Source organism: Hesperophylax consimilis, chromosome 19 (assembly GCF_061612785.1).
Source record: "Hesperophylax consimilis isolate HC1 chromosome 19, BYU_Hcon_1.0, whole genome shotgun sequence".
NCBI classification, from domain to species: Eukaryota; Metazoa; Arthropoda; class Insecta; order Trichoptera; family Limnephilidae; genus Hesperophylax; species Hesperophylax consimilis.
In genome coordinates, this window is record NC_142854.1 from 13,853,048 (window position 1) to 13,873,366 (window position 20,319).

The 20,319-nt window shown below is 35.4% G+C and overlaps 1 protein-coding gene across 1 annotated transcript in view; it reads left to right on the plus strand.

The window, feature by feature from the left end:
- Positions 1-372: 372 nt before the first annotated feature.
- LOC149414854 (uncharacterized) overlaps positions 373-20,319 on the plus strand; it is a 34,213-nt gene continuing 14,266 nt past the window's right edge. The window contains exons 1-11 of the mRNA XM_089643568.1: positions 373-606; positions 5,766-5,936; positions 6,457-6,576; positions 6,898-7,048; positions 8,268-8,457; positions 8,538-8,878; positions 11,215-11,326; positions 11,434-11,545; positions 11,667-11,784; positions 14,092-14,228; positions 15,604-15,706. Coding sequence (XP_089499694.1) covers positions 454-606; positions 5,766-5,936; positions 6,457-6,576; positions 6,898-7,048; positions 8,268-8,457; positions 8,538-8,878; positions 11,215-11,326; positions 11,434-11,545; positions 11,667-11,784; positions 14,092-14,228; positions 15,604-15,706 — 1,708 coding nt within the window. The 5' untranslated portion in view covers positions 373-453. The remainder of the gene's footprint in view (positions 607-5,765; positions 5,937-6,456; positions 6,577-6,897; positions 7,049-8,267; positions 8,458-8,537; positions 8,879-11,214; positions 11,327-11,433; positions 11,546-11,666; positions 11,785-14,091; positions 14,229-15,603; positions 15,707-20,319) is intronic.

Sequence of the window (20,319 nt, forward strand, 5' to 3'; positions counted from 1 at the left end):
TTCTATATAACCATCTAGGTGTGCGAGTCGTCGGCAATATTTTACATCATTATTATTATTTGGTAAATCAATTTCTATCGCGACACTAGCGCCACATTCGTCCAGCGCCCTCTAACCTTAATGCGTCGATTGCTTTCTAACTTTTAAGATATTGCACCGAAGCATTTATATTATCACGATATTTGTATGTAACAAATTAAAATGATTTATTTTAGATTTTTTAAAACTCTGCATCTTGCAAATAAATTATGTTTAGTGAAGAATGTTATTTTGATTTTTACGTACTGGTTTGGTTAGTGCCCGCCGCGGCCGCGTGGCGCTATAGTAAGCCAAGCTGTCCACCATTTTACCATTTTAGTCCGGTGACTTGTATTCGTATTGTCAGTTGTGATTAAATTTGTATCGTGAATTTCTATGATAGTGAGTGATTAATAGGATTCATTGTCTCTAAAAATGGAGAAACGCAAGGAAACCTTGCGTTCGAAGCGCGTCTGTCGCTTCTGCCTGACAGACGACGAGCCTTTGACAAGTATATTTGACCGCTCGATTCGTGGAAAGAATCCTGTTCCCTTGGCGCTACAGATAATGGCGTGTGTCGCAATTGAGGTAAATTTCTCTTTTTAAATGCATATATCCCGTTATCCGCACTATTTTCATTGATTTCGTGAGTTTTGTCGATTTTGGCGGTTTATTTACATCGTGTTTTAGATTTGTAATGTTAAAATCGGTTTGTTTCTAGAATACGGGACCGGTTTATTTAATGTTTGGGTTTGAGACAAAATTATCAAATCTTTGTTCCTCAGCCGTTCTCCCAGTCAAAATCGGGATTTTTATGAATTTCTAAAATGCTTAAAAGATGTCGCTATCAATTGAAATGATAAAAAGCCACTCACTGGGCGAAAGCGCTTGGCGGGAGTGGCTGGAAGCAAATAATGGAGATAATCTAGCTTATTTATTTATGAGCGGAAAACGGGCAAAGACGTTAGCCTCCCGCAAACAAACACCATCGTCAACGAATATTAATTAATCTAAATAACAACATTTCAGGTCAACTTATTTATCTTTCACGGCTAAATTTGTTTAATAATTTATTATTTCAGTAGTTTTATTACCTACATATGTTTTAATAATATTTTTTTTCGCTTATTTTAATTTTATGTTTTTAAATATATCCTTTCAAAATTTTTTAATGATTTAATTATTAAGAAAAAGTTTTTCACAATAGTTGCTTATGTTTTAATATTTTTATCAATTAATTATTTTTTATAATATAATATATATATTGATATATTTTTTTTAATTAAAAATATATAAATTTTGTTCAATTAAAAATATATTTGTTGATTTTTTTTTTAAATTAAAATAATATATATATTATATTGATATATTTTTTTTAATTACCTTTAGGTCCTAAAATGTATTATTTTACTTTACCTAATATTTTAATTTTCGACAAATAATATTGTTTTAAATATTTTTATGAGTAAAATATATTACTTACCTCTCCATACTATAATTAATTTCCTATTTATTTTTTAAATATACAGAGTGATTTTTATTGCATTTATTTAGTAGCCCCAAAACTACAAACACATTAATCATTAATTCATTATTTATAATAATTAAATGTTTTAAAAAAATTATAATTTTAATAAAATATTTTTTGCAATAAAATGTTCAAAATATTTTTTATGATAACGTAATACAAATAAATTATAATAATTTTTACTAAATTTAATGTGTTTAAAAAATAATGTGAATTTATTTGGATGAATAAAATATTGCAAAAAGCAAATCTTGGAAGTGTAAAAATGACCCACTTCCCAACATCCGATCGAGCTGAAACTCGGCAGATAGGCTCCTTGTCGACAATGCATTCTATCAACTTTTGGTGGCAATCACGTACACACACGCAACAATCATTTATACATACACATTTCTCTGAAATCGGATGACATTACAGCAGTTAATATAGAAAATAAATGTCGGTGCTACCCTATCGGCAATTGGCGAGGTTGTTGTGAAAGTAGTCGACTCCAGTTCCTGGGTAGGGAGGTTCAATCCTGAGTTAAACCATTTTTTTCATTTTAAAAGACATTTTAAAAACTGTGAATTTTTAATATGTATATGTATTTATAAATAAATAATGTGAGTAGGTGGATACTGTAATAATTTAAATGGTACAAATAATATAATAAACAAAGATAAATTGTGCACCATAAAAGTCGTAATAAATAATATATATATTCGGGATCGCTGGCCATGCTTAATACCATATATTTTTTTAAATAAAACCTTTCGATTTCCCTTAATTACTATAAAAGGCAACCAACCATCTGTATTTGGGAAATTTTAAATTTTATCATTCTAATTTTTAATTATGTAAAATGAACATTCGCTTGCGTTATATGGGATTGTATGGGATTACAGCCAAAATATTACCGACTATTGCTGACATTTTTTTATGTTGGCATTCCCGATACTATACGAGTGGCTATTTTTTAAAATAATTAAGAGTTATTAGGTTAGGTTAGGTTAGGTTAGGTTAGGTTAGGTTAGGTTAGGTTAGGTTAGGTTAGGTTAGGTTAGGTTAGGTTAGGTTAGGTTAGGTTAGGTTAGGTTAGGTTAGGTTAGGTTAGGTTAGGTTAGGTTAGGTTAGGTTAGGTTAGGTTAGGTTAGGTCAGGTTAGTATTAGACATTGGGACATTTACAAGGTGGTGTATCTTGGATTGGAAGGCTGAATGTTTTTTTGAGACAGGGTGATTGGAAGTCTTGTGGATTACTTGTCAGTGAGTGTAGGTTTGTGATATATATTATAATCGGTTTTATTATTTATTAGCTGTACACCGCCACGCGCTGCTGTGGCTCGGTCTGTCTGTGTAGATAGAACAATAGCGCTGTTTTTTAAATAAAAAAGCATGTTTATCCAACAGATTACATTGTTTTTCAAAAAAAATCTTGTGTTTCACTGTCACAGGTCACAAGTGACATCTATATAATAAGTATGTTTGTCCAACAGATGGCGCTGTTTTTCAAAAATCATGATTTTACCTGTCGCAGGTGATCTATATAATACAAGCAGAGATGTGCTTTATTTCAAATAAATCCATTTCAAATGGAAATGCAAAATGCATAATGGCTATTTTGCATTTTAAATGCTATTCTAAAAACCATTTTGCATTTTAAATGCTTTTCTCAATGCATTTTCCATTTTAAATGCTTTTTTGCAACATTCTTCCTACTATCTCCACTCATCTTTTTTTCATAAGCCCCAAATATCAGTCGGTCCTCAACCTCGCTATGAGAGATAATTTACATTTGTCAAGTTGCTCCCTGGTAGGAGCCCTGGCAATTTAGTGATACCATTACAAAAAATACTGATTCAAATACTGAACATGGGGCCATGACGCTGTAATATTAAATGTTAGATAGCAATTTCTATGTTTTTACGTTGGCAATATTAGTCCCGCAAATTTTTTGTGGTTTCATAATCTGTAGTCGTGGTCGTAGTGTTTTTGGATTTACCATCATGTAATATGTTTGTTCTACATTGATGTCCATTATTAAATGACAAAATTGTTTAAAAATTCTATAATTATTTTAATTGTTTGACCTGAGAAACCATTTTGCATTTTCAATACATTTTGAAAATAGGTATTTTGCATTTTGCATTTGAAATGCTTTTCTAAAAACCATTTTGCATTTTCAAATGGAGAAGTTTTGACCCATTTCCATTTTGCATTTCAAATGGTTTTGGGTACCCATTTTGCACATCTCTGAATACTAGTATATAAAAACACATGCGTATTCAAATGCAACATTGTGTCAAAATTTCAAAACAATCGGTGAAGAACCTTTGGATATTTAACATTTTGAACAAACAAACTTTTACATATTAATTTATATATAAAAAGGTAATGGATAAATATAAATTTATATATAAGAAGACAATGGATAAATATAAATTTATATATAAAAAGATAATGGATAAGTATAAATTTAAAATGTTTAAAGTGTTATTGCCAATTTCAATTGTAAATTTTATTTGATTGTGAAAGGAATTCAAAAGGTCAAGAAATTTGACAAGCGGATCTTATTCTGATCCTATCCAAATGCAGAAGATGTCGTCCACATATCTCTTCCATAGTAAAACATTTCTCAAAAAGTGGAATTTAACATTAGAAACAATTGTTTCCAAGTCATTCATGAATGTATCAACAATATGTATTTATTATGAAAAAAGGCATGAGGTCTTGTTGTATGTTGTATGCCTCTCATAACACGTATGACACATGAACATCACATGCTCGGTGTAGAGTAATGGCAGCACGAAGTACACACTTGTTAGGGCGTAGCACCCTAAGGATAGGCTACCATTAATAAGGCTATATTGCTACCATTTTAAAATATCAATCAGTTTTTGCGAGTGAACAAAAGCTCATAGCGCTCCTCACGGGTTACTTAATATTAACTAACTTTTTATAGCATTTCAATGTCATCTCTATGTCCTCAAAAAAAGATTATATATTTGTACGAAAATAATTTTTTTCCTACAATAGTTTTTTTCTTCAAATTCTGAAATTAAAAAAGTTTTTTTCTGAAGATTTTTTCATTTTATATGGGTGTTTTAGGCTAATTATTTTTATAATAATTTGTTATCCTCAAACATAAGCATTCTATTATTTTCCTTTTTAGAATGATTTGTGAAGCAATTTTGACCTTAATGCTTCGAAAAATGTATGAAAAGCAAAATCGGAAATCGCTTGGGCTAATAAAACTTTAGATTCCACTTTGGATTGCACTTAAGATTTTGGTTTGAAATTTTTTTTTCTGTTATATTTTCCCGTCCTCAACAGGTTAAAGGAACCTGTATTGGAGCAATTATTTTATTTAGCTCTTTGTCATGAAGAAAGAGAACATCTTGGTCAGCCTTCAACAATGGGAGCATTTTATGGAATTTTTTTAAGCGTTCTGAATTTCTATTGTAAAAAAAAAAAAAAAACTCTGTAACCAGTTCCTAAAAAAATATACTTTATTTTTTAAGATAATATCTATACACTTGTAAAGCCGAAACGGTAATTATATGAAATTCCCCGAGAGAAAAAAATCGCAAAGTAAGCTCCGAAAATGATTAAAAACACGTTTTGTTCTGTTATTTAAAATATTATAGGTATGAAAAAATTCACAATGTATCTTTAAACGCAACACATTTGTGGTGGATTTTTTGCTCCATTTCAAAAGAGTTGGGTTTTATTAAATATTTTCGCTTAATTTTTATCGTTTTTTTTAATATTAGCGCGTTCTCTCTAACATTCGTGTATACATATCTCCCTTTCAAAATTATCTTTGAACGGTTGCTACCTACCCCGGTTTTAAACTAATTTATATATCGGCGTCAGCCGCCATTTCGACACTTTTATTTTTGTAATAAATTATAAAATTCCTTCCCAATCCCAAAACACAGTCGTCATGATTAGTGATGGGTAAATTCCCCAGAATTTATTTCCGAAAAGAGGAATATTTCCGAAATTTTCATGTAAATAGTGAAATCCCCATGAGGTTGTTCCCTACAATCAGATCATTATTTCTGGTGGGCTATCCTGACCACTTCTTGTGATCGCTGCTCCATTCTGCGAATTTATCGTCCTCACCTCGTTCGTACCTGAAGTGTGAATTGTCAGAATGATTGAACATTCATTTGGTCCAAGTTAACCTTATCAGTATATGTACATATTAAAAGTGATTGTTTATTTAATAATGTTTAGGTATTTCCATCGGACGGCATGCCGGGAACCATCTGCCAGATGTGTCGCTACTTCATGGACCAGTCGTACCGCTTCAAGCAAATCTGCAAGCAGGGAGATGAGGCCCTGCGTCACTACCTCTCCCAGGGGGACCTGCGCCCCCCCATTCCCTGGCCCAAGGACATGATACAGGTATTAGTCTAGTCTAGAGGTTCCCAACCTTATCTGGCTCACTACACACTTTCCACATATGTTTTTATTTAACGACCCCCCTCCCCCCTCCCTCTCCATTCAAAAGATGAAGTTTGACTAAAAAGAAGTATGGGAAATGTGTTGCAGACAAAAAAAAATTAAGTGAAAATGATGTATTTTGAAATAGCATGACCAACCAGTTGGTTGCGTGGTAGTTATTGGTTCCCACTAGACTGTTGCAGGTTCGATCTTCTACTGGTTTAGTCCACGTGGAAATGGTGCTTTCTAATTTTTTTTTATTTTTATTTAAACAGTTTTATCAAAATAACGAAAATACTATTAATCCATCAATATACCTTATCACTAATTGAATCTTTCATGTGCAAGATCCTGGCAACGGTGTGCCTACGACTTTTTCGGATTCATTAAGAATTGTTTTTTTTTAATTCCTCTGACCTGCATCTTTCTATACGACCAGTAAACCTTTCACCAAGATATAAAGTTCTGTTTTAAATTTCAGCAAGTTCCCGAAAGTGTGCTAGGCGGCAAGCTGCCTCAAGTGGCTTCGGCCCGGGACGATTTTGACGACGAGGAAGATGAAGACATGGAGATTGAAGTTCCATCGAAGCAAACGATAAAGGTGATAACTTGCACTTCTTCTTTAGTTGATTCCTCATTGCTGGGGATCATGATATCCACTCCAATTTCCCTGGTGGACAAGGCTCCTTCTTTCCTCATGGCTCTGCACTGCGTGGAGAGCCGCAGGCATGATGTTCCGGACGCCAGTGATATTTGATCAGTCCAACTCGTGAGTTTCTCTAGATTTGAGTTCTCACTTTGGCGTGCAACGTGACCAAAGTACATTAGAATTCGCTGTAGGCAAACAGTTGTAGTGCTTATGGCTTGGTAAACAAGTTGACCGAAGAGAATAACAATTATTCACTGTGAACTTGTTCATCAGGTGGAACCCCAGGAGCAGTTGACTCCACGGTCCCGCGGACGACCGCGCAAGACGCCCAAACCCACCTCCGAAACCAAATCCTCCACCACCACCGTGGTGGTCACTGCCCAGGAGGATGGCACTTTGTTCTCTGTAACTCAGGACGACCAAGGTAAGCAATTCACATCATCATCACGGTGCTACATCACAAAGTGTAATTTGGCCTACTTCACAAATGTTTTCAACAGGCTGCTGTCCATCGTCAATTGCCTCCAGTCCTCTGTCCTTCTACTATCCTCTTCCACTTCTATCCACTTCTTCCTCGATCTGCCTTTGGGTTGCTTTCAATGGGGCCCCCACCCACACAGTCATACCTTTTGGGTCCTATCATCTGGTATTCTTTCCACATGTCTAGCCCATCGCAGTCTTTGGCCGTACATAACCTTACAATGGTCTCTTTCTCTATAGCAGAGGTTCCCAACCCCGTGCCCGCGGGCGCCATGGTGCATGAACGATTCATATGTGCCCGCCACTATTCGACAGTGAAATAATCTTTTCATAAACATTAATTAAAAATGTGAATTATTTTTATTTATTTGTTAGAGTTTTAATATTTTGAGTACCTAGGTTTATTAAATACGTTCGTATGTTTGCGATATTGTATGTATGAGTGGTTCCTTTGCTGACAGTACTGCTGAGCCAGACTGCACTCTTCACACTATCCTGGAACGGTGAGTTCTATTTGCACATCACTCCTTGTACACACAGCAAACCCGAAGTGAACGAACGCCACGAACTGAGCCGATGAACGCCGAAGGCGCCAAAACAAATGGCACATGACTCTGCCAGCTCTGTCTGCCAGTGAAAGGAATAAGCAATGCCCCGACAGCCAAATTGACAGTAATCATCGGCTCACTTCGGGTTTTCGGCTTGTACAAGGAGTGATGTGCAAATAGCATTCCCCGCCTGGAACCGCGTCGTTGTCATTTTGATTGCGATTGCTGCCCCGAGTTTGTTATGATTAAAAAGTTTGTTTGATTAAAAATAGGTGGTGCCCGCCACCCTACTGATATTTTAGAATGTGCTCTAGAGTACAAAAAGGTTGGGAACCCCTGCTCTATAGTATAGTCTGATTTTCGAGTAGACAGCAATACACATCACATACTTATTCTTGGTGGCAATCTGGGAAATGTTTTTACAGTGAAAGATGTTGGAATAGAGTTTAAAAGTAAACTGATATTTCATCTCAGTACCGAGGGAATATTTCAATCTCAAAAATATCACCCAATTCAAAACTACCTTAATTGATATTAGTTTGTTAAAGTTATTTGTACTGCAATTGAATTTTCTTTTGTGATTTGTTTTGTTACGCTATCATTTTGTTGTTGCAGAAGAGGAAACCGAGGGCGAGACCACCATGTTTGAGGCAGACGGAGACGTGGCGAGTCCCGCTGCAGAGGTGCCCACCAACGTGTTCCCCTGCACCGAGTGCGAGCGCTCCTTCCCACTCAAGCAGTTGCTGGAGATACACATGCAGAACCACAAGCGAGAACGCACGCACCCCTGCCAAATGTGCAACAGGTAAGCTGTCCTACTGGACCTACATACAATAAACAACCGACACAGGTGATAGAAAATGTTGTTTTTTTTATCTGTTTCAGGTCTTTCTTCTCCAAGTATGATCTGCAGAAGCATGAGTCAGTGCACAGTGGGCTGAAGCCGTTCGAGTGCATCATCTGCCAGCGTTCCTTTGCGCGATTAACCCTGCTGCGCCGGCACGAGAAGGTACACACCTCCGTGCCCAAGCTGCTGTGCACCGAGTGCGACATGGTGTTCCTCTCGGTCAAGGAGCTCGATGCACACCACAAGAAGCGCCACTCGGTGGAGAAGCCCTTCCGCTGCGTGCACTGCCCCAAGCGCTTCGCCTTCAAGCAGGGCCTTGACCGCCACGCCGTCTCGCACTCCAACCAGCGCCCCTACAAGTGCCACTACTGCCCCCAATGTAAGACACAAAACATCATACATAGTCCAACTCCTTCCAAAAATCATACCTAAAACCAACAATTTTTTACAAACAACAAAAAAGGTACAATAAATTGTCCTGTTATGTACATCAATTTTTAGTAAACAATTTTAAATGACATACAGTAGAACCTCGTTAATTCGAAATCCACGGGACATCAAAAATCAAATTTTGAATTAATGAATTCCCACGTAATTCGAAATTTTATGAAAAAAAAAAAAAAAAAAAAAACGCCGAAAATCATTTTTCTCGGCCGCCTCTTCAAATCCGGGTGGTATTTTAGTTGTAAATTCGTATTAATACCAATTAATTCTTTATTTTCGCGGCCGATTACCGTAGCGGCGGGCCCTTTAAATTCAGATATTCGCAATAAATTCGTAAAAATGCTATATATTTACGCGTAAATCGAGATTTCGCTGCCGATTTCGATCGCGGCCTACCCTTTAAATTGAGATATTCGTAAAAATACGATATATTTCCGCGTAAATCGAGATTTCGCGGTAATTTTCCGTCGCGGCCGGCCCTTTATTTCAAATATCTGAATTTAAATTCGTAAAAATACGATATATTTCCGCGTAAAACGAGAATTCGCGGCCGTATTCCGTCGCGGCCGGCCCTTTAAATTCAGATATTTGATGTAAATTCGTAAAAATATGATATATTTCCGCGTAAATCGAATTTTATCGGCAGTTTTTCGTCGTGGCCGGCCCTTTTAAGTTCAGATATTTGAAGAAAATTCTTAAAAATATGTCATATTTCGGCGTGAATCGAAATTTTTTGGCCGATTTCCGTCGCGCCGTATTTTTTAACTCGGATATTCGAAGTAAAGTTAATAAAAATACGATATATTTCCGCGTAAATTGAAATTTCGCGTCAGATTTCCGTCGCGGCGGGCCCTTTAAAATTCAGAAATTCAAAATAAATTCGTAAAAATACGATACATTTACGCGTAAATCGAAATTTCGCGGCCGAGTTTCGTCGCGGCCGACCCTTTAAATTAAGATATTTGGTGTAAACTCGTATAACTACGACATATATCCGCGTAAAACGTATTTTCTCGGCCCTTCAAACTTGGATTTTCGAAATAAATTTGAAAAAGTACGACATTCCAGTATAAATCGATTCAGATTTACAAAATAATAATACTTATTAGGACGATGTATAACCACGTAAAAATTCATTTTTCGGCGTTTTACCGCCACGGCTGACTTTTAGATTCAGATTTACGAAATATTATGATTTATTTTCGCAAAAATCAAATTTTTTCGAATTACACGAACAAATTTTCGTGCGCAGACAAAAATAAATTTCGAATTACGAATTAGCGAATTTCGAATTAAAAAAAATTTTGTATGAAAAAATTTTTCTGCGGAAATTTTTTTGGCAAAATTTCGAATTACGCGTTTTTTCGAATTATCGGGGTTCGAATTAACGGGGTTCTACTGTATACACTTGTGATACAAATCATTATCTAGATTATTCAAAGAAAGGAACATTAATGACATCTTTTGGTTTTCAATAGAAGCTTAACCACTCGGAACATTAGAACGTCAAAAGACGTAATTATGATAATAGCGGTCAAGACATTAGTACGTCTTTTCACGTAAACGCGCGAGATTTTACAAAAATCGATTTATTTCCATCACTAGTATACGGATTGCCATGATTTAAAAAACAGAGTATCGATAATGAATAACGCTACGCGTCTGCATTCAAGAATATCTATGGAATTTCGAGGTGCATTATCTAAGTCGATTGGACTTGTCATCTTGTTCGTTCATAATTTATTGCGTTTTTAAATAATTTATTAAAAATATTTTAGTTTGGACGGTTAATATTTTGAGGTGACTAATAGTTTTTAATTATATTTCTTCAATATATAAAGTGTCATTTCTTTATGATACTCAGAAAATAGTACATTTTTCACAGCTTTGAAATAATGGTCAGCGATTTTTACATATTTTTGACGTTTTCAGAAAATGTATATTTAGAAACGCAAATATTTACGTATAACAAAACAATACGATAGTGGATTTCATAATCTTTCCAAAACATTTTTTAGAATGAGGCTACGTTTCCCAAAACGTGAGTTATGAAGCTTTTAACAAAACTCGTGAATAACACAAAAAATTTCGCGTTTTGACAGTTCGCAAAGGAACACAAAGTAAATAAAAGTCCTTTTCTGAGAGGTTAAACAAGTTAGCAACCAAGCAAATTAGGTGATTGAAAAAAATTATTTAAAATCAACTACCTGGGTAGTTGTACTTCCCAAAGAGTGGATAACAGGTAGTATAGCGCGTTTTTTGTCATTCCAGCCTTTACGTCATCCATCCGCCTGACGAAGCACGTGCAGAGTCACGCCGGCAACCGCCCATACATCTGCAAATTCTGTCCCAAAGCCTTCCTTCTATCGCACCACTACACGAGGTTAGTACAATCTAATCGTAACCATTCCAAAGGTATGTTTGTTCTTCTGCAGAATTAAGGAGAGAAGGAAGATGCAATGTGATAATTAAAGATGTATATATTTTCAGACATCTGAGGACAAAGCACATGCCCGAATCGGAAACAGGCAAGAAACGCAGCTCGCAATCTTCCTCGGAGCATTACAAGTGCGCTCAGTGCAATGTCATCTTCCAGAAGCAGGTACATACTGATCCATTGTTCCCATTTTCCTCATAGGCGGTCTATTGTTTCTTTTTATATCTATGCTCTTACTATATATAGCTTCTGACCTCAAATGATGTAATTATTTATTGTGTTGTAGGATGATCTGATATTCCACTCGGCTGTGCATGCCACCCAGGACCTGACGTGTCCCCTCTGCAAAGAAATCTTCCAAGATGTGGATGATGTAGTTGTCCATATCAAGTCTCACATTGAAGGTATGTCAGTCATTCGTCTCTGGTTCTCAGACCTTCCCATGTATATATACGTTAAACATAGGTTGCAAACACTGTCATGACAGGTCAATCAACTCCAATATTATAATAATAAATAAATTCAGAAGGATGCCTTGGTCACAAGATGTTCCTCTTTGAGAATTCGAAATTGGGAGAATTTGATTGAATACTGAAAAAACAGGATATGGTTCCAAATTACAAAAAGAAAGTTACCGATATTACTCTGCCGATAGATGAGAGTGATAATAGAGACATCTATTGATATTCTGTTGCATTATTAGTGAGCAAAATCTTGTTATCGTAGTTTCAAACCTTTTTTTATAAATAATCATTTGTACAGATCTTTTAAAATTAACCTCTCGAACATCGCAGTATCATTATCGTCAAAATAAGTCTGGTGAGAATTTGCTGAACTACAAAAAATTACATTGATGAGTTTTGATGAAATATTGGAATAATAACTACCATTTATGTTTTTTTAGCAAATGTTTTCTGTTCTAACTTTTTGGGAACAACTGCCAAAAAATATATTTATACGAATACTAGCTGAACCCCGCCACGCTGAGCTGTGGCTCAGTCCTTCTATGCAGAGAGAGAAACAATAGCTCGTCTTGCTTTTACGTCCAACAGATGGCGATTTTTTTTAAAAAGTATTTTTTTTCCTATCACAGGTGACGTCTATACAATATAGGTACATAAAAAAAACACGTATTGCAATATTGTGTCGAAATATCACAGCAATCGATGAAGAACTTTAAACCGGAGAATTAAGATTTTGAACAAACGAACATTGACATTTTTATTTATATAGATATGAACTGATTTTATCACTCACTTCTACATAAACCTGAATACAAACCCACACGAAAAGTAACAATCAAAAGGTGTTTTCAAAGAAATAATGACATTTACACTTCTTGGAAAATTCAAATATTTAAATTTTTGCGACACCATTTTATATAAATAAATTTTGTCATTTATAGATAAATTATTTCATAAGCTCTTTAAGAGGCTACATTCAGAGGGGTAGAATCTACAGAGCAATTAGTGCAAGCGATTCTGATCTTGTCCTCTATACAGTTTTCAAAGCATAAAGTTTAAAATTACATCAGGAAATAATTCCACGAGCGCCGAGCACTGTACTCGACAACAGTCCAATGGTCAAAAAATACATTAATGTAGCTAGTTAAGACCGGCCAATATAGTTAACACATTGTAGTCGGGCGCTTCAAACAATAGACTTTAGCCTATAGCGTGTTTTTCGCGATTAGCGCAAAAATATATCGCTTTCTTAAAATTGATACAATTTCTAAACCGAATAATATTTTCGATTGAAATATTCAAAGAAATCATATATGACATTTGATCATCAAAAATAAATTATAATTGCTTTGATTACATCATAATTTCACCACATTTCAAAGCTGAATATAAAAACCTGATATTAATTCAGTAAATAGCATTCAATATTTGAAAATTCCATGTAAAAGATAACATGTTTATTTATATCATATATGTAGTTATATAATAAATAATAATATATATTTGCCATGCCCGCAATTTTACAATCGCTGGATGTGTGAAATCTGATCGCGTAAATATTGAACAGTGTCGCCTAAGGCCGAAGGCGAACACTCAATAACTCATAAGTTTAATTGCTTCTTGTCAAAAAAGAGTCTTTTGCGGTTGCCTCGCCTAATTGAAGAGCCCATTCCACTTATGAATGATAGTATTTATTCTTTCAAGGAATCAGTACACTTCATATGTTGATAATCCATCACACACCATAAGTGCATGTATCATTGGCTTGTAAAGACATTTTTGTAGGGATAAAGTCCTATACAATGCTAATATGTTCAAATAATAAAATATCAAACAGTAAACAAAACAGTGCGAGCGGTATGAAAAATAGTCCAATATGTGAAATGACTCAAACTAAACTGGAGATTGAGATCGCATAAAAACTGTAGATTTGTGGCGACGCCCTTTACAAGCGGCACACTAGCCAATCCGGACAAGGCATCTCAAATAACGTCGACAGACTGTCGCCTAGCACCCAGGTAGCAAATTACCCTTCAAGGCGTTTTATTTCACGCTGATAACAAACCCGTAAAATGCCGTTTCCCGCCAAAAACCGACAGTCGACAAAAACGGCATTTGCCGTGTCCCGCAGTTGACCGACAGTCCGCGATAAACGGCAAATGCCGTGTCCCGACGACAATGTGTTAACAAAGGTTTTTTTATTTGTTTGTATAGTTAACAAAGGTTTGTTTGTTTGTTTGTTTGCAGGCGAGCAGTACATGTGCGAGTGGTGTGAGCTGGTATTCATGTGCGAGGAGAAGCTCGACCTCCACATCGATGCGGAGCACCGAGAGGCTGCCGAGGAGGACCCCTACAAGGAGATCTCCTACCTGGAAGGAAGACTGGTAATTTATTTATTTATTTTTCATGGTCTCAATAAGACGGCTATTCATCAATTTCTTAAAGAGATTACAATTATGTAGTGAAGATCAACAAACTACAGAAAAATAAAAATGGTATAAAATATAATAATAGAAATTAAACAAGTAGCGGAAGTAAATTTTGTGACATGATTATTCATAATTGGAAAAGGTTGATGAGAAAACACAAAAAGAAGAAATACATATACACGGGTTACGGGGAGAGCTTTATGATGATTCTGTGAAATGCGTTAAACGGGAATCCATAAACTGTCTGTAAGTAACGTTAAATATTAAACCTCTATTGGGCCATAAAAAAATTGCCTCGATTTTATGGTACATATTTTGAACCTCAAAAAACGCTCATAGCAGAGCGTAAGCGAAATCCGAACACTAAGTTTGGTGATCGTGCATTCGGAGTATCCGGCCCTAAGGCTTGAAATAAACTTCCTATGGAATTGAGATGTATAACCAGCCCAACAGAATTTAGATCCAAACTAAAAACTCACTTTTTCAGACACTCATTTCCATAAATCCGTCATTCTATACAAATATTGCTTTTTTTTTCTTTTTGTTATACCGTAATTAATGATTCACACACATACATTTTCTAGCGATTGCGTTCAACTTATGATAAAGTCAAAATGCTATTGACTTGCCTACCAATGGACAATGGACAATATCAGCGGGAACATAACACGTCAATCGGTTTAATTGTTGGCAGATGAATCATTTAAATGCGTTAAAGATCGACGATTAATTTCATCCATCCATTTAAGTTATATTTCCAGCTATGTAATAATAAAAACTAATTTTATAAACACCCTAATATAATAGAACTTCCCCCTTATTCTGGCGCTTGTAAAATTAGATTGTTAATGTTAATTTTAGTTATAAGTTTCTACATATGTAAATATATATTTTATTAAGATAGTAGTTATAGGCCTTAGTCGTAAGTCTCTAGTTTTAAGTCAGTAGTTCTAGTGTTATATATTTAAGGAATATATTTGTACAGAGTTCTTGAGGTGATTTCTCACGAAAACGGCGCTATATAAATTATCCAAATATTATTATAATAGCGTATAAAATATATTTGGTTCGCTTGGCAAGGAAATAATGTATCTTAATATTGTTTAAACTTGTCGTTTTGTCACTTCCAAATATGTTTATTTTATCTGTGAAAAAGAGCATCGCAAAATTCCATGACAAATGTTATCTTTCAGATTTACATAAGTCAAAGTCCTGTCTTATTTTTTTGTGAAGAACTTCTTATTAACTTAGAACTGTTTATTTAGAGAATGTTGGGGTTTTCTCTGTTTTCACTGGTTCTCATAGTAATGCTAGTTACCACTACTTGCAGGTGGACGAGTCTGAGCTGTTGAACATGAACCAATCCTTCGAGGGAGAGGATAGAATGGGAGAGGGAGAGGGGGAGGATGAAGAAGATGATGAATTCTACGAGAGTAAGTACTTAACCCCTCAGGCCTCTGGCATATTCTGTCAGAAGGTCGGAGTATTTCTGCTTTGCAAGTAAATGGAATATTTTTTAATGTATCCGAAAATTAAAAACTATTTTTGAGAGGTGCTTTCAAATTTTATTAGTAAGCGTTAGAAGAGAAGGTTTCAAAGGGAGATATGTTAGAGGGAGCGCGCCAATATTAAAAAACGATCATAATTAATAGGCGCCAGTGAAAATTTTTAATAAAGCATGACTTATTTAAAATTCAGCAAAAATCTCTGAGCAAATGTCTTAAGTAGCATTTAAAGAAACACTGTGAATTTTTTCATACATACAACATGTTAAATAACGGAACCAAATGTGTTTTTGAGAGAATTTCAAATACAGTAGAACCCCGTTAATTCGAACCCCGATAATTCGAAAAAACGCCTAATTCGAAATTTTCGCAAAAAAAATTTCCGCTGAAAAATTTTTTCATAGGGGAGAGTCTGTTATATTGGACCACTTTTCGGAAAGTAGTAAATTTATTGGGATCTCATTACATTAGAGGACTTCAAATATACTGAAATGAAAGGTGTGTTATCAGACTACAAAGGCCGTTTATTATTTTACATTAAATGGTTACAGTTATTTTATTAAAAATATTTTACTTAATTTCGGCATTTGTTCCAAATTAGCCGACCGGTTTGTTAAATTGGACCTGTGGGTTTGGTAAATTGGACCTAGGCTTATTCTATTGTTAGAATGTACACTTTATTTACCTAAAACATAAACATGCAATATCTAGCCTACCCTGACCCAACCCACCTTACTAATTTTAACTAATGTATTGTAATAAGAGAGAAGGCTTTATTTTTTGAAGCAATTATCACAAATATCTGGGTTGCTCACACAGGTTTCGTGATGCCATTTATGACAACGCACACATTGCACCCAGTCTACTTTTGGTCCTAGCTTATCAAAATAATCTCCATTGCATATACCGCATGCATTTTCCTCATTTTCAGAAGGTAGGCTATCAGAGTCGTCCAACACAATTTCTAACTCAGTATCTGAATCACTGCTGCTGTTGTATTTATAGGGTTTAGTCGTCTTCTTTCCATTGCCTTTACATTTGAGCGATACACTGCTTGCACTTTTCATCTTTTTCTTTTTTCCAATTCCTACGCATTTACTGGTTTTGTTAATAGGCTCCATTTTTGGTATTTTTCCTAGACGTTTCTGAATAGATATTGCCAAATCATTTTTATAAGGGCTTGATGTTAATATGACAGCTTTCTGAGCACCCTTCGCATTTTTCAAAACGCTTGCCTTGGGTATTGGAGACAGCGTTTGAATAGCAATCGCAAGTTGTTGCCCTGAAGTTGATGCTATTGCTGCGTCTCTTTTCTTGTTGCAATCTTGGTGGATGGTGGAGGACATATGGTTATTCAGTTCTCCTTGAGGTTCTTGTAAATTTTCTATGGGCTGAAGAGGTAGTAGAGCTTCTGATGGGGCAAACTGGCGTTCTTGGAAAACGTGTCTATTCACAGGCCAAATTCCAGATGCCTTGAAGCCATTTGTGGCATTTCCAACCAAGGCTGATCTTTCATAGGCTTCATTAAGCAGTTGCGCGACTTGAAATTGTGTGACAGGTCTGCCGATATTTGTACGAAGCCACTTCTCTATTGCTTGTATGTAGCATGTACTCATAGCTTTGAAAAAACCCACGTCCAGCGGTTGCAACCTATGAGTCGTGTGTCCGGGAAGTTGAAAGAGAATAATTCCATTATCTCGAGCAATCGTCAGAGCGTCTAGATTTTTACTATGAGTAGTATGGCCATCGAGCAAGATTAGGACCGTTTCCTCTTTTGTTGGTCTCACATGGGCGATGAAATGTTGAAGCCATGTAACAAATAATTCACTATTGATATAACCAGTTTCTGAAATCGTCACAAGACTTCCAGCAGGAGCACCCTCAGACAAGAGGGTAGTCATACGGCCCCTTTTGAAGATTATCATTGGGGGTACGTATTGACCAGCAGCACTTACACAGGACACCATCGTTGTGTTGATGCCTCTCTCTCCGCTGGTAATTGAGCCTATTTGTTTTTTCCCTCTTTCACCAATGACTTTTTGTGGCTTCTTTTGAACAGTCGAAAATCCACTTTCATCAACATTGAAGATCCTCGTTGCCACTAATTTATTTTCATCAACTATTTTTTCATACATGTCGAAAAAATGTTTGACATTTTCTCTGTTGAAGCCTTTGGCCCTGCCAAGTGATGTGGCTTCGGGCTGTCGAACACTAATTTTTCTTCCATTGCGATTTTTGAATGCATAAAACCATGCTTTCCCAGCCATCTGTTTGGATTTGTTAAAATTATGAATAATTCCATTTTTTTCTGCTATTTGAAATGCTAATTTCCGAACATCTGTTATAGTTAATCCAAACATACACCGTTCCAGTGTAAGGAGATGATTAACTAGATCATTTTCAAGTGCTTGTGAAAAAACTGTTGGTCGTCCTTTGTAAATCGTTAAATCATTTGCAACAGTATTCTTCTTATCTAGATGCCTTTTTAAAGTCGCTTTTGGAATTTTATATACACGGGCACACTCATTCAAACCAACATGTTCACTACGAAACGCAACTATTGCATGCCTTAGGTCTTCTTGGGTCCATTTGTAATAATGTTTACTATCCGCCATCTAAAATAAATACAAATTTAACTGCAGTAACAATTTATTTTCACTTGTAGCAGCATTGAGTAGGATAAATTGGACCGGTCCGATTTGCCGAACTCACAGTGGTCCAATTAATCGAACTCTTACTTCTTTCACACAAAAATTTCTATTAACATTACCTTTTCATTTGGATATTCAGTTAATTGCGGGCATAAAACTATAAAATCTACCGAGTTAAATATGAAAAGATAGTTAAACAATGTTTACCTTGGTTGCAGTTAAAGACGTATGAACGTTTTCCAAATATTACATCGAAACAGAGAGATTTCGTTTTGTCGCTGTCACTTCTGTTAATTCTTCTCGAATGTGATGCCGGTCGGTAAGTCAACAGTGAAGTTAGCTGCGCATCATTCTGTATTGCCAGGATCAAAATATGTTTTGTAGTTTCGTTAATTTTACGCTGGTCCAATTTAACGACCGGTCCAATATACCATACTCTCCCCTATAAAATTTTTTTTAATTCGAAATTCGTTAATTCGTAATTCGAAATTTATTTTTGTCCGCGCACGAAAATTTGTTCCTGTAATTCGAAAAAAATTGATTTTTGCGAAAATAAATCATAATATTTCGTAAATCTGAATCTAAAAGTCAGCCGTGGCGGTAAAACGCCGAAAAATGTATTTTTACGTGGTTATACATCGTCCTAATTAGTATTATTATTTTGTAAATCTGAATCGATTTACACTGCAATGTCGTATTTTTTCAAATTTATTTCGAATATCCGAGTTTAGGACCGAGAAAATACATTTTACGCGGATATATGTCGTAGTTTTACGAGTTTACGCCAAATATCTGAATTTAAAGGGTCGGCCGCGACGAAACTCGGCCGCGTAATTTCGATTTACGCGTAAATATATCGTATTTCATCACCGCGACGGAAATCGGACGCGAAATTTCAATTAACGCGGAAATATATCGTATTTTTACTAACTTTACTTCGAATATCCGAGTTGAAAAAATACGGCGCGACGGAAATCGGCCGAAAAATTTCGATCCATGCCGAAATATGACATATTTTTACGAATTTACTTCAAATATTTAAACTTAAAAGGCCGGCCGCGACGAAAAACTGCCGACAAAATTCGATTTACGCGGAAATATATCATATTTTTACGAATTTATTTCGAATATCTGAATTTGAAGAGCCGGCCGCGACGGAATACGGCCGCGAATTCTCGTTTTACGCGGAAATATATCGTATTTTTACGAATTCAAATTTAGATATTTGAAATAAAGGGCCGGCCGCGACAGAAAATTACCGCGAAATCTCGATTTACGCGGAAATATATCGTATTTTTACGAATATCTCAATTTAAAGGGTAGGCCGCGTCCGAAATCGGCAGCGAAATCTCGATTTACGCGTAAATATATAGCATTTTTACGAATTTACTGCGAATATCTGAATTTAAAGGGCCGGCCGCTACGGTAATCGACCGCGAAAATAAAGAAATAATTGGTATTAATACGAATTTACAACTAAAATACCACCCGGATTTGAAGAGGCGGCCGAGAAAATCGGTTTATTTTTTTTTTTTTTTTTTCATAAAATTTCGAATTACGTGGGAATTCGTTAATTCGAAATTTGATTTTTGATGTCCGCTGGATTTCGAATTAACGAGGTTCTACTGTAATTACATTTTCAGCTCGGTCAATCTAAGGTTACCTTTTTATTAATAAGAAAAATGTTGTAATGTATGGCCAAGATCACTCTTAATGGGTGAAAGCCAAAATAAAGAATAAAAAAAAAAAAAAAAAAAAAATAACATATATTTTTTAAGAGCTTCAAAACTTAGTGCCCAAGGAATGTTCGTTATAAATCAATATAAATTTGGAATATGGGGTCTTAATGAAATTACTGACTATTTTATTTGTATGATGTTTACTTGATCG